Here is a 21,305-nt window from a genome sequence, read left to right on the forward strand (position 1 = left end):
GGCCATACCTTCTGAAAACATAAGTATAGACGCGAAAACATGTAAAATCACTTGGTGGGGCCCACCTGAGATGTGGATACTACTGAAAATTGATCTAAAATTACATCCAAGTAGGATACACATGATGGACGGTGTTTATCATCAAAAAACGTCTCAAAAGGGGGCCACAAGTGGTTTTGAATGTTTGAATGGTGCACGGCCCCTCTCCACTTCTGGACGTGGTGTGGCCCATAAAAGTCTCGGATGATGTGATTTTCAGCCGTGTGGGTCCGTCCAGGGATAGTGCATCTGACTGAGGGGATAGATGTTCGAACGGCATCACGGTGGGGTCCACCCCAGCTCGACCGCATGGAGACCGCTTTACGCTCGAGCGCATAGTACCTTTTCCCTATATATATATATATATATATATATATATATATATATATATATATATATATATATATATATATATATATATAGAGGAAAAGGTACTATGCTCGAGCTATGTGGGCCCCACCGTGATGCGTGTCGACCATCAACACCGTGCATTTGATGGGTACCCTCTAAATTATGGGATATCTCAAAAATCAGCCGTATACGAAACTCAGTTGGGCCATACCATCTAAAATCATGTGAAACACCATTAAAATATATAAAAGCACTTGGTGGGGCTCACCTGAGTTTTTAATGCTACTGAAACTTAGTCTGAACCCTAATACAAGTGGGACACACATAATGGATGGGTTGGATTTGCAAACCACATCTCGGTGGGCTCAAAAAACTGATTATGAATGTTTTAATGGTGCATGGCCCCTCCCCACTTCTGTATGTGGTGTGGCCCACAAAAGTCACGGATTGACTTGATTTTTGAGACCTAGGCCCATGATGGAATGGTGCATCTGACTGATGGGTTAGATTTTCGAAACACGTCATGGTGGGGCCCACACAGCTCGACCTCATGGGACGGACTCGTGAGGTCGAGGGCATAGTACATTTTCCATATATATATATATATATAAGTGGACTCACAAAACAGTAACATTTTTATAACACAATGGGTACCCAAACCCATGACCTCGTGTGGAAGCTTTTGCTATTCTATCAATAAGGCATGAGTAAGGACCCGGATCTGGTAGTGCCCACCTGAACCATGAATCTGGTAGATATGATGATGCTACCTTTGGCTCGTTAGCGGACCTGTCAAAGCAGCTTAGCATGTGTGTGGTGAGTGATCTAGGGTTAGATCTGACATTCTAAAAAAAAAAAAAAAAACTTCAGATATTCATTAGTATTTGATTCCATAGCTCTCCGGGTAGACATGATGATTTATTTCAATATGATGTTAAGGAAGAGGGAGATTGAGAGGGGAACATTATTTTCATTTCAAGGATGTATATACATCAACAGAAGACATACCAAACACTAAATACTCAAAAAGAAGAACATCACCAGACATTAAAAACTCAGAGAAAGAAAAAAAAGAAAAAAAGAAAGAAAAGAAGAGAACCATCTCCCCTCTCACATGTGATCTCTGCATCTCTCGGTTAGCCACGTTTCACATCGTTGAGCTCCCTAGGGCAGCATGGCATACTCGGACAGCATCTTATAGGCGGTACAACCCCATACCGTCCAGCTGCTGCATGACGAATGTTCATCGCCATAAGCAACATGAATAAAAATTTGAAGATGCTCTTAAGCATTTTTTTAGACATTTTTTTTTTAGAAGGGAGAGAGAATTGCAGAGAAAAGTAGAAAAGGAGAGTACTTGGACCTTAGTCCCTTGCCTGCATTTATAGGGACTGAAGTTTCAATGCTGAGCATACTATCCGTTGGAAATCGGATTACCTACTGAGTTACTCAGTAGGCTTTTATCATACCGAGTTAATTCAGTTGGGCCTACTGTGAATGTATGTGGTTTATCCATGCCGTCCATCCATTTTTCCAGCCCATTTAAGTGGTTGAGCCCAAAATTGAAACATATCCAGAGCTAAAGTAGATCATACCACAGGAGACATTGGTAATAATGATTTCCACCATTGAAACCTTGCCAGGCCCTGCAGTGATGTTTATTTGTTATCTAACCTGTTCATAAGATCATACAGACATGTATGAAGGTCAAACAAAAATATAAGCTTGATACAAAACTTCTGCGGCCCCTAAGAATTTTTCAACAGTAGAAGTTTAATTCATACAATTTCTTGTGGTGTGGTCCATTTGATCTTTGGATATGCTTCAATTTTGAGTTATAGCATTAAATTATCTGGTAAAATAGATGGATGGAGTGGATAAAATGCATAAGTTATGATAAACCTTAAAGAGTTTAGCGTACTGAGTTACTCAATACGCAATCTGCTTCCGTGGATTGGGTACTTCCTCGGCCAGCCTGAAACAGGGACAGGCTAAGGCTCTGAGGGCCAATGTAATGTATGTATTTTATCCGCACCGTCCATTCATTTTTCCATGTCATTTTAGGCAGGAGCCTTGAAACATGAGGCAGATCCAAGGTTCAAGCGAGCCACACCAAAGGAAGCAGCGGTGTTAATGACACCTACAGTTGAAACATTCCTAGTGTTTATGATGATGTTTATTTTTCATCCAACCTGTTCATAAGGTTTTAGCGACCTAGATGAAGGTAAAAAACAAATATCAGCTTGATCCAAAACTACTATTGTGCTCAAGAAATTTTCAACAATAAGGTTTAATCCCCATTTCGTGGTCCGCTTGAGCATTAAATGCATGGACGATGTGGATAAAATCCACACATCACAGTATCCCTAGTCTGTACCTATCTCGATTTTCTATTCCTTGCAGTGTAATTGCGCCACCTCATTACTAATAGTGTAATTGCGCCACCTCCTACTAATGACATTAGCACGGTTATAAATCTGCATCTGCTGTCGGAGATTGGCTTGAAATGGACCAAAGATTTGAGTAACCACCATGATTTATGGGTTTTATCCACACCGTCCATCTATTTTTCAGTGAAATTTTATGAGATAGGACCAAAAGTTAGGCAGATCAAGGCCTCAACTGTATCACACCACAAAGCAGCATTGATAATAATTCTCACTATTATAACTTTCGCAGTCGTGATGTTTATTTGCAATCCAACTTATTCATAAACTTACATAGATCTATAAGAAGAGAAAACATAAATATCAGCTAGATCCAAAACTTCTGTAGACCACAGTTAGTTTTCAACGGTAATAGTTTCATCCACATTGTGTGCTGTATACGTCTTTTAGATATGCTTCAGTTTGACAGTAAGAGTTTAATCCTCAGCTGGAGATGAGCTGGGTACATGGCTCAATGAAAATGCAGAATTGTAAAATTCCTGTTTAATAGGGCTGGTGTACCACACACCACCGTGCGAAGACAAGCCCGGATGCAATTCGAGCTCGAGTTGTATGAACGGTTCAAAAGATATTAAAATTACATGGGACCCACAATGATGTATTTATTATATCCACACCGTTCATCAATTTGGCAATATCATTTTAGAGAATAAACCCAAAAACGAGTCATATTCAAAGCTTAAGTGTACATTTGTAAAGCCCATCGTGATGTTTATTTTCCATTCAATCTGCTCATAAGGTCACACAGACCTGAATGAAGAGGAAAAATAAATATCATATTGATCCAAAACTTCTGCAACCCCAAGAGCGTTTCAATGATAGAAATTTAATCCCCTACTTCTTTTTGCATTGTGGTCCACTTGACCTCTGTATATGTCTTATTTTTCGGCCAAACGATTATCACGAGCTAGCCAAATGGACGGACGGTTTGGATATAACATATACCTCATGATGGAACACTAGCCAGGTTGGTAGTGTATGGTACACCCGCCAATCCGCTTCCGTTTAATATTAAGCCGGATTGTGCGTACAGAATACAGTAGAGATTGACAATGCCATAAAATAATCTTTAAAAAGGATGGACAGCGTGTATACAGAATACATACATCAAGGTGGGCCCCACGGCCAGGGCATCACCGTCTTGGGTATACCGGGACTCACCTAATCTGCTGTGGGATTGTCTGCGCCAGCCGGCGCTTGAACTTTCGTGCAGTTATGTGAGGCCTACCGTGATGTTTGTGAGAAATCCATCCCATCCATCCGTTTCATATCGTATAGTACAGGAGACCAGTGGTGAGGAGAATCCAAAACTCAAGTGGGCCACACAAGAGAAACTAGTGTAAATTGAACGAATATTCTCGAAACCTTCGTAAGGACTCGGGAGTTTTGTATCAGGACAACCTTTTGAGCTCTCAGTTCATCCAAGTGAGAGTTACTTTGTTAATGGCTTGGATGACATATAAACATCAAGACAGACCCCAAGAAGATCTCAACGGTGAGCATTTCTTTCCCTACTTTTGCCTCTCACGTTGTCACTTTAGTTTAAAATCAACAAGATTAGAGTGGATTAATCACATCTCAAAAATAAGAGAATATGGAGTGGATGGAACATGTGGCCATTGATCTAGATCATCCAAAATGTGCCATTTGCATGGGCCCTACAAAAGAGAGATCTTGATTAGATGGATGGCTCAGATTAATGGTCATATAGTCTGTACGTGTACATGATCATCCTCCTGGAGTTATTTTCTTCTTTTGCTTTTATTGAAAGGTAATGTTCAATCTGTGTGGGGTCCATGGTGATGTATTATGAGTGCCATCCAAACCATCCATCATATGGACCACCTAATGTTAAGCCTAGATTCCAAAATTGGATCTGAATCATAACTCAGGTGGGCCACACGAAAGGAAACATTAGGAGACCATTGGGAGGCCTATGGCCATCCTAGAAACTTCCATATGGAATGTGTGCTACAGCCACTTCATGGGTATATAGAATATAGGTTAATGCATGATTGTAAATGGCTTCATGTGTGTCCCACCTGATTATATGCTTGTGATTGTACAACATGATTACATTTGTTTATGTCTTTTATCAGTACACGTGTGTCAACGACATGAAGATCAGACGCGTACCTCCCATGAAACAGTGCCACGTGGGTCAAAGTAGCCCCCAGAGTCGCGAAGCTGAGCCCATAACTCAAGGTGAAGAAGGTGCTGAGATATATGTCCGGCTGTAACTTTCATACCCATGCGTGTCGAGATTGAATGTCTTCTCATTAATGACACGTGAGATGTTGTACCTGTTCCCGTACGCATCGAAGACGTGCGATGAGAAGATCGGGAGCCGTTTGCCATTGTACCAGTTGTTCCAGTACGAGATAGGGGTGACGATGTAGACTATCAAGACGAATCCGATTAATAGGTTGATGATCGCGAACCCTGGGGTGGCCAATGGGCTACCAGTGAAACCCGATAAGGTCGCCCAATCAAGGCCAATAGACCCGATACCGAGACCCGAGTTGCCAGCCCCGATCTGTTGGGCCGTGACTGAGTTCTTCCATATCCAGCAAACAATGGAGGGGGCAGTTACGGAAGGGCAGGAATAGTTAGGGATAAGGTAATAAGCGAAGCTTGATATCATTACTATTAGGAAAAATTGCAGCCTTGTTAGCCCTCCCTTTGGCTCTTCTCTTTCTCATGCAATGCTCTGCACATCTCACAAACAATGTGTTAGTGGGCCCACATCAGGAATGTATTTTCGTGTGGAAGATTGATTCAAATGCCATAGCCCACGTAATGAGTTCACATGATGGTGGGCCCACCTGATGGACAGCTCAAGTGCTTCATTGATGTGGGCCACATGGCACGAATGCCTCATTCTTAGCCGTCCATCTGATGGGGTCCATCCTTGATAGGTCACAGTAAAAAGACTGTCCATGTTGGTTATTTGTACAATGTGGATAATTTTCATTTGAGAGAGAGAGAGAGAGAGAGAGAGAGAGAGAGAGTACCTGAAGAGGGAGACTTGGACAGCAAGGTTACTGGGCCACCACATATAACGAGAATCGACCAGGTACTTCTTAAAGAGACCTGCCCATCCATATCCCAGCATCTACACATTCCAATCACAGTATCCCATTAAATTTCCACCGTTCAATTAATAATCTAGAACATGTAAAGATTTCATCAGGTGGTCTACATTGTTAATACGCTTGAAGCCATCTATGGATGGGATGGCCCTAAAATCTTATACCATTTACTTAACCAATGAGTTGTATAACTGATTCATAACCTACCTCCCGGCCACATTGTTAAAGATCCAAGCCCTCCATCATTTGTGGCACATCAGGAAGATCCTAGCCATTTGATTTTTAGAGTTGTTTTGGTATTTCGTTGGTTTTTTTTTTTTCCTTCTTTCATTATTATTTGTCATTCCCATAGGGTTGTGATTGTCCACTTAAGGAGAGAGTGGGGCATCTTCTATCAATTGAGTCCGGTATTGTCAAAATCTTACGATTTATGATTTATGATTTGAATTGAATATAAATTAAAACAATTTGAATCCACTTTTAATTCCCTTTTATATGAATCTTACAACTTTATGATTTGAATCCTATTATTTATGATTCAAATTATACATGTTCTCTTCTATTTTAACTTTGGACTTTTATTCTATGTTTTTGAGGTGATGGAGGTTTAAAGAATCATTTAGGAAAAAAAAAAAAAAAAAAACCTTTGAAAAAATTGTTTAGAATTGATAAATTATTTTATTTTATTCTTTATAAGATATTAAATGATATATATTCTTTTTAACGTTAAACATGTAGACCTTTTTTTATAATGATTTCTTAGTTCTTAACCGGCTAAAACGTCAAATTGATGTATGACTTATCTAAAATGTTTTTGTGGATGGTTACAATTACGTTTACTTACTGATATGTATCGTGAAATGATGGTTAGAAATCAAAATAACTTCTTTTGTCAATCTACAAAATCAAATGCCAGCTTTCCAACGTGATTCTACGGGTTTTTGTTTTTTTTTTCAAGTTAACAAGAATATAAATTATTAAAAGAACCTTGTATGCTGGAATGAAAATTTCTTGAAAGACATGATGATAAAAATAAAACACTATCATCATATGGTATTTGTTGGCGCACATTGATGACAAAAGGATCATTGCTAAGTTTTTAAATTTTTTTTTTTTTTTTCATATTTTTAAGAAGATCATAAAATAAATTTATGATTTGCAATAAGATTTGCGATTCGATAAGATTCAAACTCAGTTACAATTTCCGATACTATAACGATTTTAACAACATTACTTGGGTACATTAGTAACACCAATTCCCAGCCATAATAGTCCCCAAGGAAAGAAAGCCGTATCAAAATCAGGTGGGCCAGTCAGATCAGTTCATCAGTGGGCCAGGGTGTGTAAAACAAGTTGTGTCCCACTTGATTTGGATCGTTCAGGTACGTTTTGGCTAAGCTTAAAAAGTCAATAATAACAAGCAGCTCACCTGGGTTGTTTGGGATAAAAGAAATGCTGCAAACGGATGTATATTCCTGTGGTAAAATGCCTTAACAATGGTGATGATGCTGATATCATAGACCCCACCTGCGCCTGAGTTGGCGAAGATTGTAATAAGGACGTGCTCTTTCAAATTGAACAGTCCAGGATTCAAAGAAAATGACCACTTGGTTAACGGGACACGGACGGGCTTCCTTGGCAGCATGGCCGCCATCAACTTCCCGATTGGTAAAACGACGATCTGAGCTGTGACAGACGATATAGCAAGCTGGTTCTGCCTGTAGCCAAAGAACATGTTCACGAAGGATAGAAGGATGCAAAATGCAACGCAGAGGACCCATGTTCGGAATGTCAGGGTGGGCATCGGAGATTGGGACAGTAATGCGGACTTGATCGATCGGACAGTCATTGATTTCTTCATTCTCTGCATGAAAATCATTAGAATTAATAAAAAAAACATGAAATGTTTAGCGTTATTCCTTTTCATTAGGGACAGATCAAAGGTATATATCATGTATTATGAAGTTTCCTGATAAGATCAACGGTCTTGTTTAGTGTTATTCTCTTTGATTAGAGAGAGAAAACAGATGAGGAAAAGCTTTTATGGGAATCACCCATTAATGTTCCCAGGAATGGGTCCCACAGGGACCACAACGAGCACCCGAGAGAAGTAGAGTTAGAGTAGGAAGCCCACAACGAGGAGAAGTAGAGTTAAGAGTAGAAGAGAAAGAAGTTATTTGGATAAGTAGAAAAAGTTATTTGGAGAAGTAGTTTTGATGAGACTTCCTCCAACATATGCGGGGACTTGAATCCCTACCTTTGGCAACCTAGCATTACATAAACAACACTGATTGAAGCATTAAACACATAGATCGATCCTCCATTTAGAATATTAACCGTTGATTTATTTTTCATTTTCAACATTAGGTTGATGCTCAAAAATTAAATCGTAGGGATAGGATTGTGTGCTCAAAGTGATTTTCAGAGTGGGTACCCACACTAAGGTTTAAAGATGTTAGGTCCACATCCACTAACCACAATGATTCGAAATGAATGGCAATGAACCGAGACCATAGGCTTTGAAACCTACCTGCAATTTGAGGTAGCCTTTATATCACTCTACCACTCTTCGACTCTTTATACATTTCTATGCATGATGTGTACCTATGTATATGCATGTACGTCCGCAACCTTTCTTTGTTTATATCTCTGTTTTTGGGCTCTAGGGGTTTCACAGGGGTGCTGCAATGTGGACTGTTCAGATGTTGGAAACATCTCCCGTGTGATGAGTTCTCAAAAAGTTTGCACTGAGTTCCATTCGAGCTTTTGGATATATATATATATATATATATATATATATATATATAAGCACTGAGTTTCATTCGAGCTTTTTGATATATATATATATATATATATATATATATATATATATATATGTGTGTGTGTGTGTGTGTGTGTGTGTGTGTGTGTGCTTTTTAAGAAAAATATTGTTTGTACCTCGCGATTAGCTCCCATGAGGTAGAGCTGTGTGGGCCCCACCGTGATGCGTGTCAACCATCAACACTGTGCATTTGATGGGTGCCCTCTAAATTATGGGATATCCCAAAAATCAACTGTATACGGAACTCAGGTGGGCCATACCATCTAAAATCATGTGAAACACCATTAAAACATATAAAAGCACTTGGTGGGGCCCACCTGAGTTTTGAATGCTGCTGAAACTTGGTCTGAACCCTCATGCAAGTGGGACACACATAATGGATGGGCTGGATTTGCAAACCGCATCTCGGTGGGCCCTCAAAACTGATAATGAATGTTTTAATGGTGCACGGCCCCTCCCCACTTCTGTATGTGGTGTGGTCCACACAAGTCACGGATTAACTTGATTTTTGAGATCTAGGCCCACGATGGAATGGTGCATCTGACTGATGGGTTAGATGTTCGAAACGCATCACGGTGGGGCCCACACAGCTCAACCTCATGGGACGGACTCGTGAGGTCAAGTGCATAATACCTTTTCCCTATATATATATATATATATATATATATATATATAACACGCACTCACACCCCCACCTCCTGTTGAAACTCTTGTGAGTTTATCAACCTTATACACTTCTACTTAACCAACTTTTTTTTTTTTTTTTGGAAGTTAGCTTGTTAGTATACACCCATGTCAGTACACACACTCCATGCCAGCCACCCCCACCAGGGATCAATACCAAGACCTCAAGTGTTGAAACGACGTATCTCCACAGTCTACCAATTGAGCTATGGATCTGGGTGTCACTTCTACTTAACCTTACATATGTGTCAGTGCTAGACTCACAAGAACTCACAAGACTTTTAACCTAAGTTTTTGGGTAATACTCGTTGTGGGGTGAGTGTGTGGGTGTGAGTTCGTGTGTGAAAAAAAAAAAAAAAACTTAAATATATGTACACTTGCATGGATTACCTCATGAAAAAATGCCATGAATATTATAAATTATTAAATGAGAAATGGTTTTTTCGACCCTTGTTTTACAAGCAATTATCCATCCAAAACATACCATATGTCCAATGGTAGAATCTGAGGGGGAAAAAAGAAAAAGAGAAGACGGTGTTGTTGGGCAACTGATTGCATATGATAGGTCCTCAAAAGTAAAACATTGGTTTTCAACCATAACCACGGAAGCGCATATCAATGATAAATTATATGAATATGAAATGGATTTTTTTCTGGATTTTTATGAATTACACAAATATGTGGACCGTCAAACCTATCAAACAATGAAGAAAGAAGTCATATGCGACGTTTTCGTTGAGAGAGAGTGAGAGAGGTATTTACCTTCTTTTGTTGATGGAGGATCGATGGTGCTTGTAATCTCGTTGGTGCCTCTCATCTTTCCTGAAGAAGAGAGAGAGAGAGGAGGGAGATAGAGTTAGAGTTAGAGTGCGACGACATACGTATTTATATATATCTCTATTTCTCTCGAATTCATTTCTGCTTTCTTTCCTATACTTTAGGAAATGAAAAGATCATGATATAACGATGCTTAAGTTAGAGAGAGCCGTTCTCGCCCATTTATCGTTCCTATATATATATATATAGAGTCATGCTCCCCTGTGCACCTATGCATGTGCGCACCTTTGCACACGTGTCATGAGTCTCTAATCTGGACGGTCCATGTGATGCGGAATCCCATGAAACCTCAGGTGGGAAATTTTCACCCTAATCTAAAATTCTGGTGGGCAATAGCAAAGAGAAATGCAAATCAAGGGAGGAAATTGTTTTAATTTTTCATGGCCCATCAAAGTTCTAGATCAAAGTAAAACTTGCTCCTGGGGGGTTTCACGAGGTGCTGCTTCACATGAACGGTTCAGATTTTGGATTCACATCACGTATGATGGGTTCTAAAAAAGTTCGTATGTAACAGGTACGAACTGGTTCCCAGGTGAGCGTATCCGCGTGTGTGTGTGTATATATATATATATAAAAGTCAGTCTTCTGAAAGAGTGCAGCGCGTGAGCACCACAGCCTACAACATCACTTCCCTCGAGGCTTTGGGGTGCTGATGTTGAGTTTGTAGCAAGAGGGGACACCTGCGGGGCAGCATGGCCCGCAACATTTTGGAGGAAGAATATTTTTCTTGGCATTGAGACCCATAAGGTCTTCTGGAAAACTGCACTGCGTGAGCACTACAACCTACTGCATCACCTCCCTTGAGGCTTTGGGGGTGGTGATGTTGAGTATGCACCATAGACGATTTCTGGGGTAGCATTTTGGAGGAAGATCTAGGTTTTTTACATTCAGATTCGTGAGGGTACCAGTAACAAGCAGATTGAAGAACATTAGCCTAGGAATCTCTAAAAACAAGGAGGAGATGGACATGATAGAATAAGGAGTTTCGTAGGACGGTGTGAGGTTGTATACCACGCACTGCATTTTATATAGAGGTGTACACGAGTTGAGTATTGCCCTGCTTGTGCTCGGTATGCTCAGCCCCAGCTCATACTCAGCTTGGCTCGGGCAAGCCCGAGCCAAGTTGAGTACGAGTAGAGACCGAGCAGATTTCGAGCCAAGTTCGAGTAGAGTTTTCAAGTGCCAATTGCCATACGGTTTTCTAGCCTTTAAACCTGACTTGAACTTAATTCAAGTTCTCTCATCCATAATGAGAGAACAGAAATGGGAGAAAAATCAAACACTTAAGGGTCGTTTGGCACTATAGATTCAGGGAATTTGAGGAGATTTCAAATCCCTTGGTTGTTTGGCATCTCAAAGTAAATGAGGGTTTTTAATTCCCTCACAGAGTGGTTTGAAATCCATTGTAAGAGCTTATATTACATCTAAATCAGTCCCAAAATATTGCATTTTTTTTTTTAATAAGTAAATGTAATCGTCCAAAAAAGGCCTATTGGATATGTGCTTACCGGGCGAGCTGCGGCAGGGACCGAACGATCGGCACCGGAGAGGGCAGGGTCGAATAGCAGGGACGATCTACCACACCGGACAGGCACGGACGAGTGGCAGGGAGAAGCTGCGGCACCAGACGAGCAGGGCAGGGACGACTGGATGAGCATGGCAGGGACGACTGGACAAGCGGCATGACGGCATGAAGGGGAGAGAGAGAGAGAGAGAGAGAGAGAGAGGAGGAGTGACGTCCGAATGGGGATGGGCGCTTATATGGCAGGGGGTTAGGGTTTTTGAAGTTTGAATGAGCAAGAGTGAAATATAATAGAAGGGTATTTATACCCCTGGTCGAGTACCGAGTCAAGTACCGAATTGAGTATTGAGTCGAGTATCAAGTCAAATACATTCATGCTCGTGCTTGGCTCCTACTCATTTCAACTACCTAAATTCTGCTCATACTTGGCTCTAACTCACTTCGTGTAGAGTTGACTCAAGTATTTCCAAGTCGAGTCGAGCTAGTAACGATTATTTTCCGACTCACGTACACCTCTAATTTTATAGGTAGGAGAGGATTAGGTGCAATTTTAGGTGCACCTAACACGGTGCGACCCTTACCGTGAGTCCTACCTTGATGTCTGAAATCTGTATCTACACCGTTAAAACGTTTTCACAAATAATTTTAGGATATAAGACTAAGAATTAAGTAGATCTAAACTCAAACGTGAACATTACCGTAAGAAAATACGGTGGTTGACTATTAAAATTATTTTGTGGTTTGTAGAAGTTTTTTATGAAATAATAATTTTTTTTATCCGTCATACATGTTTTATTCTATCTTTTCAACAGTTTGGATGGAAAATAAAAGTTCTGGTGGGCCGTATGAAGTTTTAATGATGAGGATTCATTCAAAATTATTACACTGATAAGTGCTCCTCCCGAAGTTTAATCTGATTTAGTTTTTGGATCATACCTTAATATGATTTAATAAAAATGGATGGACGATGTGGATATAGGATATATACATCAAGTGGGCCCTTATAAAAAGGCTGCACCGTCTTGGGTGCAGCCGAGGCCGCACTTAATCTGCTCTATGATGCTGAAAATGACCTTCAACTGCTGCGACCCAAAGCATTCAATGTCTTAGGTGCATCCCTGGATCCACCAAGGTGTGTGTGATCCCTTAATGTGGGGCCTAATGTATTGTTTTATTTACATCCACACCATTAATCCTTTTTTTAGATAAATTTAATTTAGGATCCAAAAAATAAAGTAGATTAAAATATCATGTGGACTAATCATAGGAAACAGTGGTGAATGAATTTCCACCATTAACATAATCTTGAGGCTAACTTGAATATTTATTTTCCATCCAACCTGATGATAGGGTTACAAAGACATGGATGAATGTACCACACAAATATAAGTGTTCATCTATAAATTGACCCACAAAATGTTTTTAATGGTCTTTCATCCTGGTTTCTTGTGGTGTGGTCCAATGAGAAGTGGATCTTTTTTTACTTTCAGTAAAAGACTCTAAAATTAGTTTTAAAAATATATGGACAATGTGGATTTAGGTAAAAAACATCACGATGGGTCCTATAGTGAGGGATGCACCCACTATTGTCAATCCATGTATCCACCAAAGCCATGTCTCTCAAAATAGAGGCAGTAGATGGACGTCGACGTCCACCTTCTGATGTACACCTACCCACTCACGGACGCGGATTAGCTAAAGCCGGTTTGAGTAGCGAGACTCGCTACTTAAGTGACGTCACCAAGTTTGGTGGGTCCCATCATGATGTATGTTTTGTATCCACACCGTTCATCCATTTGGAGAGACAATTTTAGTTTATGATCCAAAGAATTAGTGAGATCCAAATCTCGCATGGACCCCACCATAGAAAAAAGTGGAGAGAGTGGCGCCCACCATTAAAAACTTATAAGGGCCACGAAAGTTTTCGATCAAGATGATATTCGTGTTTTAACTTCTTTAATGTATTTTTTAACTTATGAACAGGTTGAATCTCAAATAAACATCATGGTGGACCTTAGGAAGGTTTCAACGGTGGACATCACTTTCTCTACTGTTTTCTGTGGTGAGGTCCACTAAAACATTGAATATGCCTCATTCTTTGACTCATGCCTAAATTGATCTCTCCAAATTTATGGACGGTGTGGATATAACACCTAAACCATGGTAGGACCCACAAAACTTGGTGATTCAGCAGCGAGTCTCACTATCAACCTGTCAGTACCTAATCCGCGTACACTTGAGGTATCGATCCCTAGCGGGGGTGGCTAACATGGAGTGTGTACTGGGTGTGGCTAACCCCCCAAACCCCCCCCCCCCCCCCCCCAAAAAAAAAAAAGAACAAAAAAAAGGAAGCCAGGTGGCTAGTAGTCGGTGTCATGTGGGCCCTACTATGGTGTATGTATTTTATCCACACCGTCTATTAATTTTTAAATATTATTTTATGTATTGATATAAAAAATGAGGAAGATATAAATCTCATTGGACCACACCATTGAAAACTAAGTAGCGATTGAATGTTCACCGTTTAAAACCTTCTACGCCGAGTGTAGTGTTTATTTGACACCCAACCTGTTTGTTCGTTTTTTAATTTAATTTAATTTAATTTAATTTATTTTAACGCACGCACGCACACCTAACACACTCACGCCTTAGTGGAGCTTCACCACCTATGGGTACTCAACCCTTGATCCGGTGTTGAAACTCCCGAGAGTCTACCACCCGAGGAAGAGTAAGGACTCACCCAACCTGTTGATTAGGTCATACGGACCTGGATGAAGGGAAAAAATAAATATGAAGTTGATCCAAAACTTTTGTGTCCCCAGGAAGTTTTTAATGGTAGGAGTTTAATCAACACTGTGTGGTCCACTTGAAATTTTGATCTACTCATTTTTCTGTTCACGCCATAAAATGATCCAGAAAAATGGGTGGATAGCATGGATGAAACACATACATCATGGTGAGGCCCACAGAGCACAAACCACAGGGTTACAATGGCTACGCTTTGGTCCACAGCGGCTCAAGCACAAAACAATATGAGCCTGGGCTGGTACAAACGTTCAGTGATCCAAGCCCTTGATTTGATCTTGAAACCTATCTCTCTCAAAAAAGACTGGCCAGATGAATGTGCAGTGATCCAAGCCCATGATTTGATCCTGACCAACCATGGGCTGCACATCAGGGCACTGTTCACATCAATACACAGTGATCCGCCAAACAAGAGTACAATCTCAAATCCTCTCGCTCAACACGTGCCAATATAACACGAGTGTGTAATCTGTTCCACCTGAAATGAATGTTGGAGATTTTCTGGGCCCGTCTATTAACTATGTGCGCATTGGATCAATGATACTGGTACTGTGGGCCCAACCCAAAGGGTGTCAATGGTTCAGGTGGCCTGCTCGACTTGGACCCAGCTTTTGGGTTGGGTGTGCACTTAATAAGCTTGAACCATTATCAATGTCCTCAGGGTTTGGGTTCTGGTTGAAAAACACCAGCCCAATGTGACTTTTGGCTGAGATCGGGTTAAGCAAATTTGAGTAAGGTTAGGTCGGGTCGGATCAGGTCGGAAAGTCACTTCGAGAACAACCCCGAGAACATTGATAATGGGCCAAGCTAGTAAGAGCACCTGCAACCCAAAGCCGGGTTAGACTCTTCGAGTCAAGCGGGCCACCTGAACCATTGCCACCCTTTGGGCTCACAGTACTAGAACCATATGCATTGATCCAATGCAAAATAGGTGGGCCAGAAAATTGTTAGAAAAAAGGTTGGATATACCAAAAAATAAAAATGAAATAAAGTAAATTTCAAAATCTTTGTTTCCTGTAGTAAATCACGTAAAATGATACGCTGTCTTTAAAGCGTGATTCGCCCCCTTATCAATTGCTAATGGGTTAGAGGCAAATTGCTTCTAGAATAAGACAAGCCTGTCTAGATCCAGTGTGCAACAAGCACGATAGGTCCACTCATAAATGATTCAATGCGACAGATTGTCTGACAGAATCAAACTGTGGATGTATAATTAATATTATTCTAAAATGAAATACTATCCGGAGAACCTGATGGATGGGAGATATTTGATTTCGAGTTGATGAACTTGGACTGGAATGGTCTAGTTATATATGCATTGGGGAGTGGATTGTTGTTAGGTGGACATTAATGGTTTAAAACATTTATAACCGTTGATCATTAATTCCACCCATTTTTGATTGTTTGATCGAAAGATCTAACTGATGGATCATCATGGCCTGTGACCCATCAAACCTAGGCTCTTACCAAATCACTCGCACCGTCTCACGTAAATGGAAAGTGCGCCAACTAGTGCCACTACAGCCATACTGCCCTTGCCCGTGCCCGCGCGTGTGTTCCGGTGTATAACTTGATCGTCTCATTCTCCAAAACTTTCAAGTAAGAATACTACACACACATTCACATATAAACTCAAAAAGTTCTCTTATCATTTTCAATGTAGGACAAAAACACACCGCACTTTTTATTTAAAATATTCCCAAAATCGTTTTGGCAGCAAAATCCCAAAATTTTGAAAATTTAAAATATTTTTTCAAAAAACCATCAATTTCAACAAAAATCTCCAACGTTGATCTCAGGTGGACCAGACTACATAGTCTGTAGTATATTAACGTACCACAATCAAGACCACTTCAATAGTGGGAAGTAGTGTAGATGGGAAAATAGCTATTAATTTATATTGATCGGACGGTCCTAAACTTACAATAATGTTATAATGTTTAGTTGTGTAATTGGACGCAGATCATCGATTTTTCACTCTTTAACTGTCTAGTTGTTTATAAACAATCTGACAAAGAAAATGATCCTTTAATGCAATATTTGTGTTGTGATGAATCTAAAGTGCGCCTCACTACTCGAACGTATATGATGGACTAAAAATTGCCACGTGTACGGTGTTGGTAATATCCAGAGCTTTCTGAGCAGTTACATGAACACGGCGGTCCATTGCTCACTTCTCTATATAAAGGGAAGCAGAGCATCATCCACATTCACCCCCACACGACCATCATCTGCATCATAGCCGTCCATCTCATGGCCTCAATGTTTAAAGCTCTTGTGAAGATTTTGTTGATTTTTGTCCTGTACTGCCATTGGCTCAAATGAAGAGTTATTTTGACCCATTATCGTGTGGCCGAACGGGGCCACCCAAAAATCACTAATCCCAAGACAACCTTATATACTCCCCATGAGGACGAGCTGTGTGGGCCCCACCATGATGTATGTCGAACATCAACACCGTGCATTTGATGAGTCCCCTTTAAATTATGGGATATCCCAAAAATCAGCCATATACGGAACTCCGGTGGGCCAATCCATCTAAAATCATGTGAAGACATGCCTAAAACATATAAAAGCACTTGGTGGGGCCCACATGAAATTTGGATGCGTCTGAAACTTAGTATGATTTCCCATCCAAGTGGGACACACCTATTGGATGGGCTGGATTTGTGAACCACATCTCGGTGGGCCCAATAAATGATTATGAATGTTTTAATGAAGGGTAAGCCCTCTCAACTTTTGTATGTGGTGTGGCCCATACAAGTCACGGATTAACTTCATTTTTAAGCCTTGGGCCTACCATGGAATGGTGCATCTGACTAATGGGGTAGATGTTAGACACACATTGCAGTGGGGTCCACACAGCTCCACCTCATGGGAAATTCCCATGAGTTAGACACCAATGACATGTGTGCAAAAGTGCATAGGTGAGCATGCCTCATATATATATATAAAGGTTCTATACCCTCGAGCTCATGGGAACTCCCCATGAGGTCGAGCTGTGTGGGCCCCACCATGATGTATGTCGAAATCAGTCAGATGCACGATTCTATAGTGGGCCTAGGGTTTAAAAATCAAGTCAATCCGTGACTTGTGTGAGCCACACCACGTTCAAAAGTTGAGAGGGGTTACCCTCCATTGAAACATTCATAATCATTTTTTGAGCCCACCGAGATGTGGTTCACAAATCCAGCCCATCCATTATGTATGTCTCACTTAGATGAGAGGTCAGACCAAGTTTTAGACACATCCAAATTTCAGGTAGGCCCGACCAATTGATTTTATATGTTTTAGGCTTGTCTTCACATGATTTGAGATGGTATGGCCTACCTGAGTTCCGTATACAGCTGATTTTTGGGATATCCCATAATTTAAAAGGGGACCCATCAAATACATGGTGTAGATGTTCGACATACATCATGGTGGGGCCCACACAACTCGACCTCATGGGGAGTTCCCATGAGCTCGATGGTATAGATCACCTCTTCCCTGTACACACACACACACACACTAATGCTTAGCTGTGCCTGCAAACTTTTTTGAGAACTTAACCGTCTACATGAAATAGCACCTCATGAAACCCCCTGGGTCTAACTTTTACTTTGATCCAAAATTTTGGTGGGCAATGAAAAATGAAAATAATTTGCTTCCTTGATTTGCATTTCTCTTTGTTATGGCCCATTAGAATTTTAGATCAGGGTAAAAATTTGTCCCTTGGGATTTTATAGGATTCCGCATCACATGGACGGTTTGGATTAGACACCCATGATATGTGTGCAAAGGTGCGCCTTTGCACATGTGTCATGGGCATCTAATCTGAACGGTCCATGTGATGTGGCATACTATGAAACCCAAAAGACCAATTTTCACCCTGATCTAAAACTCTGGTGGGTGATAGCAAAGAGTGATGCGAATCAAGGGAGGAAACTATTTTCTTTTTTCATGCCCCACCAAAGTTTTGGATCAAAGTAAAAGTTAGACCCAAGGGGTTTCATAGGGTGCTTAATTACGTGGACCGTTCAGATTTTGGACTCACATAATGTATGATGAGTTCTCAAAAAGTTCGCACTAGTTCCTTGTGAATTGGTGCGCAGTTGAGCTCAGCTGCATTGAGAACTCATCATACATGATGTGACTCTAAAATTTGAACGATCTACGTGAAGTAGCACCTCATGAAACCCACCGAGCCCAATTTTTTACTTTGATCCAAAACATTGGTGGGCCATGAAAAATGAAAACAGTTTCCCCCCTTCATTTGCATTTCTCTTTGCTATGGCCTATCAGAATTTTAGATCAGGGTGAAAATGTGTCCATTGAGGTTTCATGGGATTTCGCATCACATGGACCGTTTGAATTAGACGCCCATGACATGTGTGCAAAGGTGCGCACATGCGTAGTGAGCATGACTATATATATATATATATATATATATATATATATATATATATATATATATATAGAGAGAGAGCGAGAGAGAGAGAGAGAGAGAGAGAGAGAGCTTGCACGCTTGTATCAGAGGGAAGCAACCATTGATGAAGAAATTCTGATTGAAATAGCCAATCTTTAGGGCCTGTTTGGATTCGCATTTTAAGGTGTATTGTATGGTATTAAAGGGCTTGATGTGACATATACAGTGTTTGGTTTGGAGTTAAAGACCGTGGAAAGCCATGCGTGCGATTACAGCACGGAACCAAAAAAACGCAGTCATTGTACACAACGTCAGATGTACATGTCTGCCATCTGTACAACCTATTCAATGCGTTGTATTTTCGCTGGTTTTCATACCTATCTCTTCCAAAAAGGAGTTCCTCTCTATGAGAAAAAAGAAAACAGCTGAAACTTAAATAGTTTTTCTTCTCCTCCTTCAAATCTCTTCTTCCCATCTCTTGTTGGTGAATAGGATCGGATTACGCTGTTTTTCTTCTTCAAATCTAGCAAGAAGAAGAAGAAGAAAGGCCATCTCTTTTGTTTTTCTTCTCCTTCTACTATATAAGTTTTTGAAATCAGTTGCTGTTTTTTTCCGTCTTTTCTGATATGTGAGTTTTAGAAGGAAAAAAAAATACAAGAAATAGGAAATGAGTGAGATTGAACATTCTCTTTTAGGTTTTTTTGTTTGTTGTACTGCTTTTTCTGATCTTTGATCTTGAAAAGAATATCTGAAAATCAGATTCAAACAAGTTTTTCTTCTTCTTCTTCATGTTCTTTCAGACCCTCTTTAATCTCTTTTGCATCCTTTCTTTTAATGGTTTTTGGTTTTCAGAGTTTGATTCCATCATCAACATTTCTTACATTCTCAGCTTTGATTTTTTTAACAAATGACGGGCTAAAAACTCTGCCAGAAAAGGAAGTTGATCTGAAAATTCAGTTGGAAAATGATGCCAGATTGATTGTACAATACGCACGGCTAATATGTCGTATCCAAACATTGATATGTACAAGAAGTTGTATACTTGCCCGAACAATACCTCCTATTCAAACATTGATTAATGGCATGTTAATTTGGATGTATTCCGAAAACCATTCAATGTATACATGAAACAGTACCCGAATACAATACAATACAATACGTGAATCCAAACGGGCCTAGTCATCACAAGGATGCTTTTGTTTTCTCTCTCTCCCTCTCTATCTCTATTTTATTTTATTTATTTATTTATTTTCGCTTCCGCTCACATCTGTAGAAATAATAAACACTAAAATGTAGGGTCATGATGGAAGAATTCTCCCCGGAATATAGAAATGGACCGCCCGATGTTTAGTGGCCTGTGTGGGCCTAGCATTCCTCTTGAATTCACCATGGACCGCTTCCCTCAACAACTGCACCTGCTCCCTCGAAACACTCCTCACCTTTTTTAAGATATTCCACGTCACACCTTCTGTACATGGAGGGGTGGTGAGAGAGCCCTTATACCTATAATATTTCCTGGGCTGCACTTTTATCTGTTTCGGATCAACAAGGCCCACCCCTATTTCCCCATCTTTTGAGTCGTTGATGGCACTAATCTGGCCCATCAATTTGCTGAGAAACTTATCTGGCCGTCCAATTTTGTACAGGATCGCAACCACAGCTCTCTTTTTCTCCAAGTTCTCGTGGACCATGTGCAACTCTAGAGAATATCTCCGACCGTTGATGGTGTGCTCCGAAGGTGAGTGCCAATGACATTGAATAAGGAAATATTCAATTCCATCAACGTATATAGAACCCGCTTCATTCACCCACTTCAGCATAATGTCATGACCTCTATTCACTAGAGTTGCATTGGACGGCTTATATCTTCCCTTGAGCTTCTCTGTATGGTGCATCACCTTCACCTTGTCATCCGATAAGTTGATGGGAGATTGCATATGGCCGTTGCTGCAAGTGTCCCACTCTTCACGGAGCTGTCCCCAGTGCTCTGGACCCTTTTCACTCCCTTTAATGTAATTAAACTCACTCTCTTCCTTAACTTTGTGAGATGTTATAACTTGCATGGAAATCAAGAGAGGGAGAATGAATAAAGATGTGAAGGAGGTGAGCTTGTTGAACTTCATCTTTCGCTAAAGAAATGATATTCCCTTTGTAAGTTGGATTTCTAAGAGGGAGAGAGAGAGAGAGGAAGACATGCATTAATTTTGAGAAAGCTTGTACAATTATAAATACTGGCATTGCATGGGAAGGTTATCTGGATTTACTTCCTTTAGAAGCGAGATTTCGTCAAGCCAGCACC

At 40.4% G+C, this 21,305-nt stretch overlaps 1 protein-coding gene and 1 pseudogene across 1 annotated transcript; both read right to left on the reverse strand.

The window, feature by feature from the left end:
- Positions 1-4,864: 4,864 nt before the first annotated feature.
- On the reverse strand, positions 4,865-10,251 carry LOC131217314 (oligopeptide transporter 5-like; annotated as a pseudogene).
- Positions 10,252-20,304: 10,053 nt separating this feature from the next.
- On the reverse strand, positions 20,305-21,129 carry LOC131217315 (alpha carbonic anhydrase 7-like). Its single transcript, XM_058212227.1, has one exon. The coding sequence runs from the start codon at positions 21,127-21,129 to the stop codon at positions 20,305-20,307; it is 825 nt and encodes a 274-aa protein (XP_058068210.1).
- Positions 21,130-21,305: the final 176 nt, after the last annotated feature.

The sequence above is a fragment of the Magnolia sinica genome, chromosome 10, assembly GCF_029962835.1.
Source record: "Magnolia sinica isolate HGM2019 chromosome 10, MsV1, whole genome shotgun sequence".
NCBI classification, from domain to species: Eukaryota; Viridiplantae; Streptophyta; class Magnoliopsida; order Magnoliales; family Magnoliaceae; genus Magnolia; species Magnolia sinica.

What these genes read in the sequence shown, in the direction of transcription:
- LOC131217315 (XM_058212227.1), bottom strand. Translation starts at nt 21,129, where the DNA reads ATGAAGTTCAACAAGCTCACCTCCTTCACATCTTTATTCATTCTCCCT.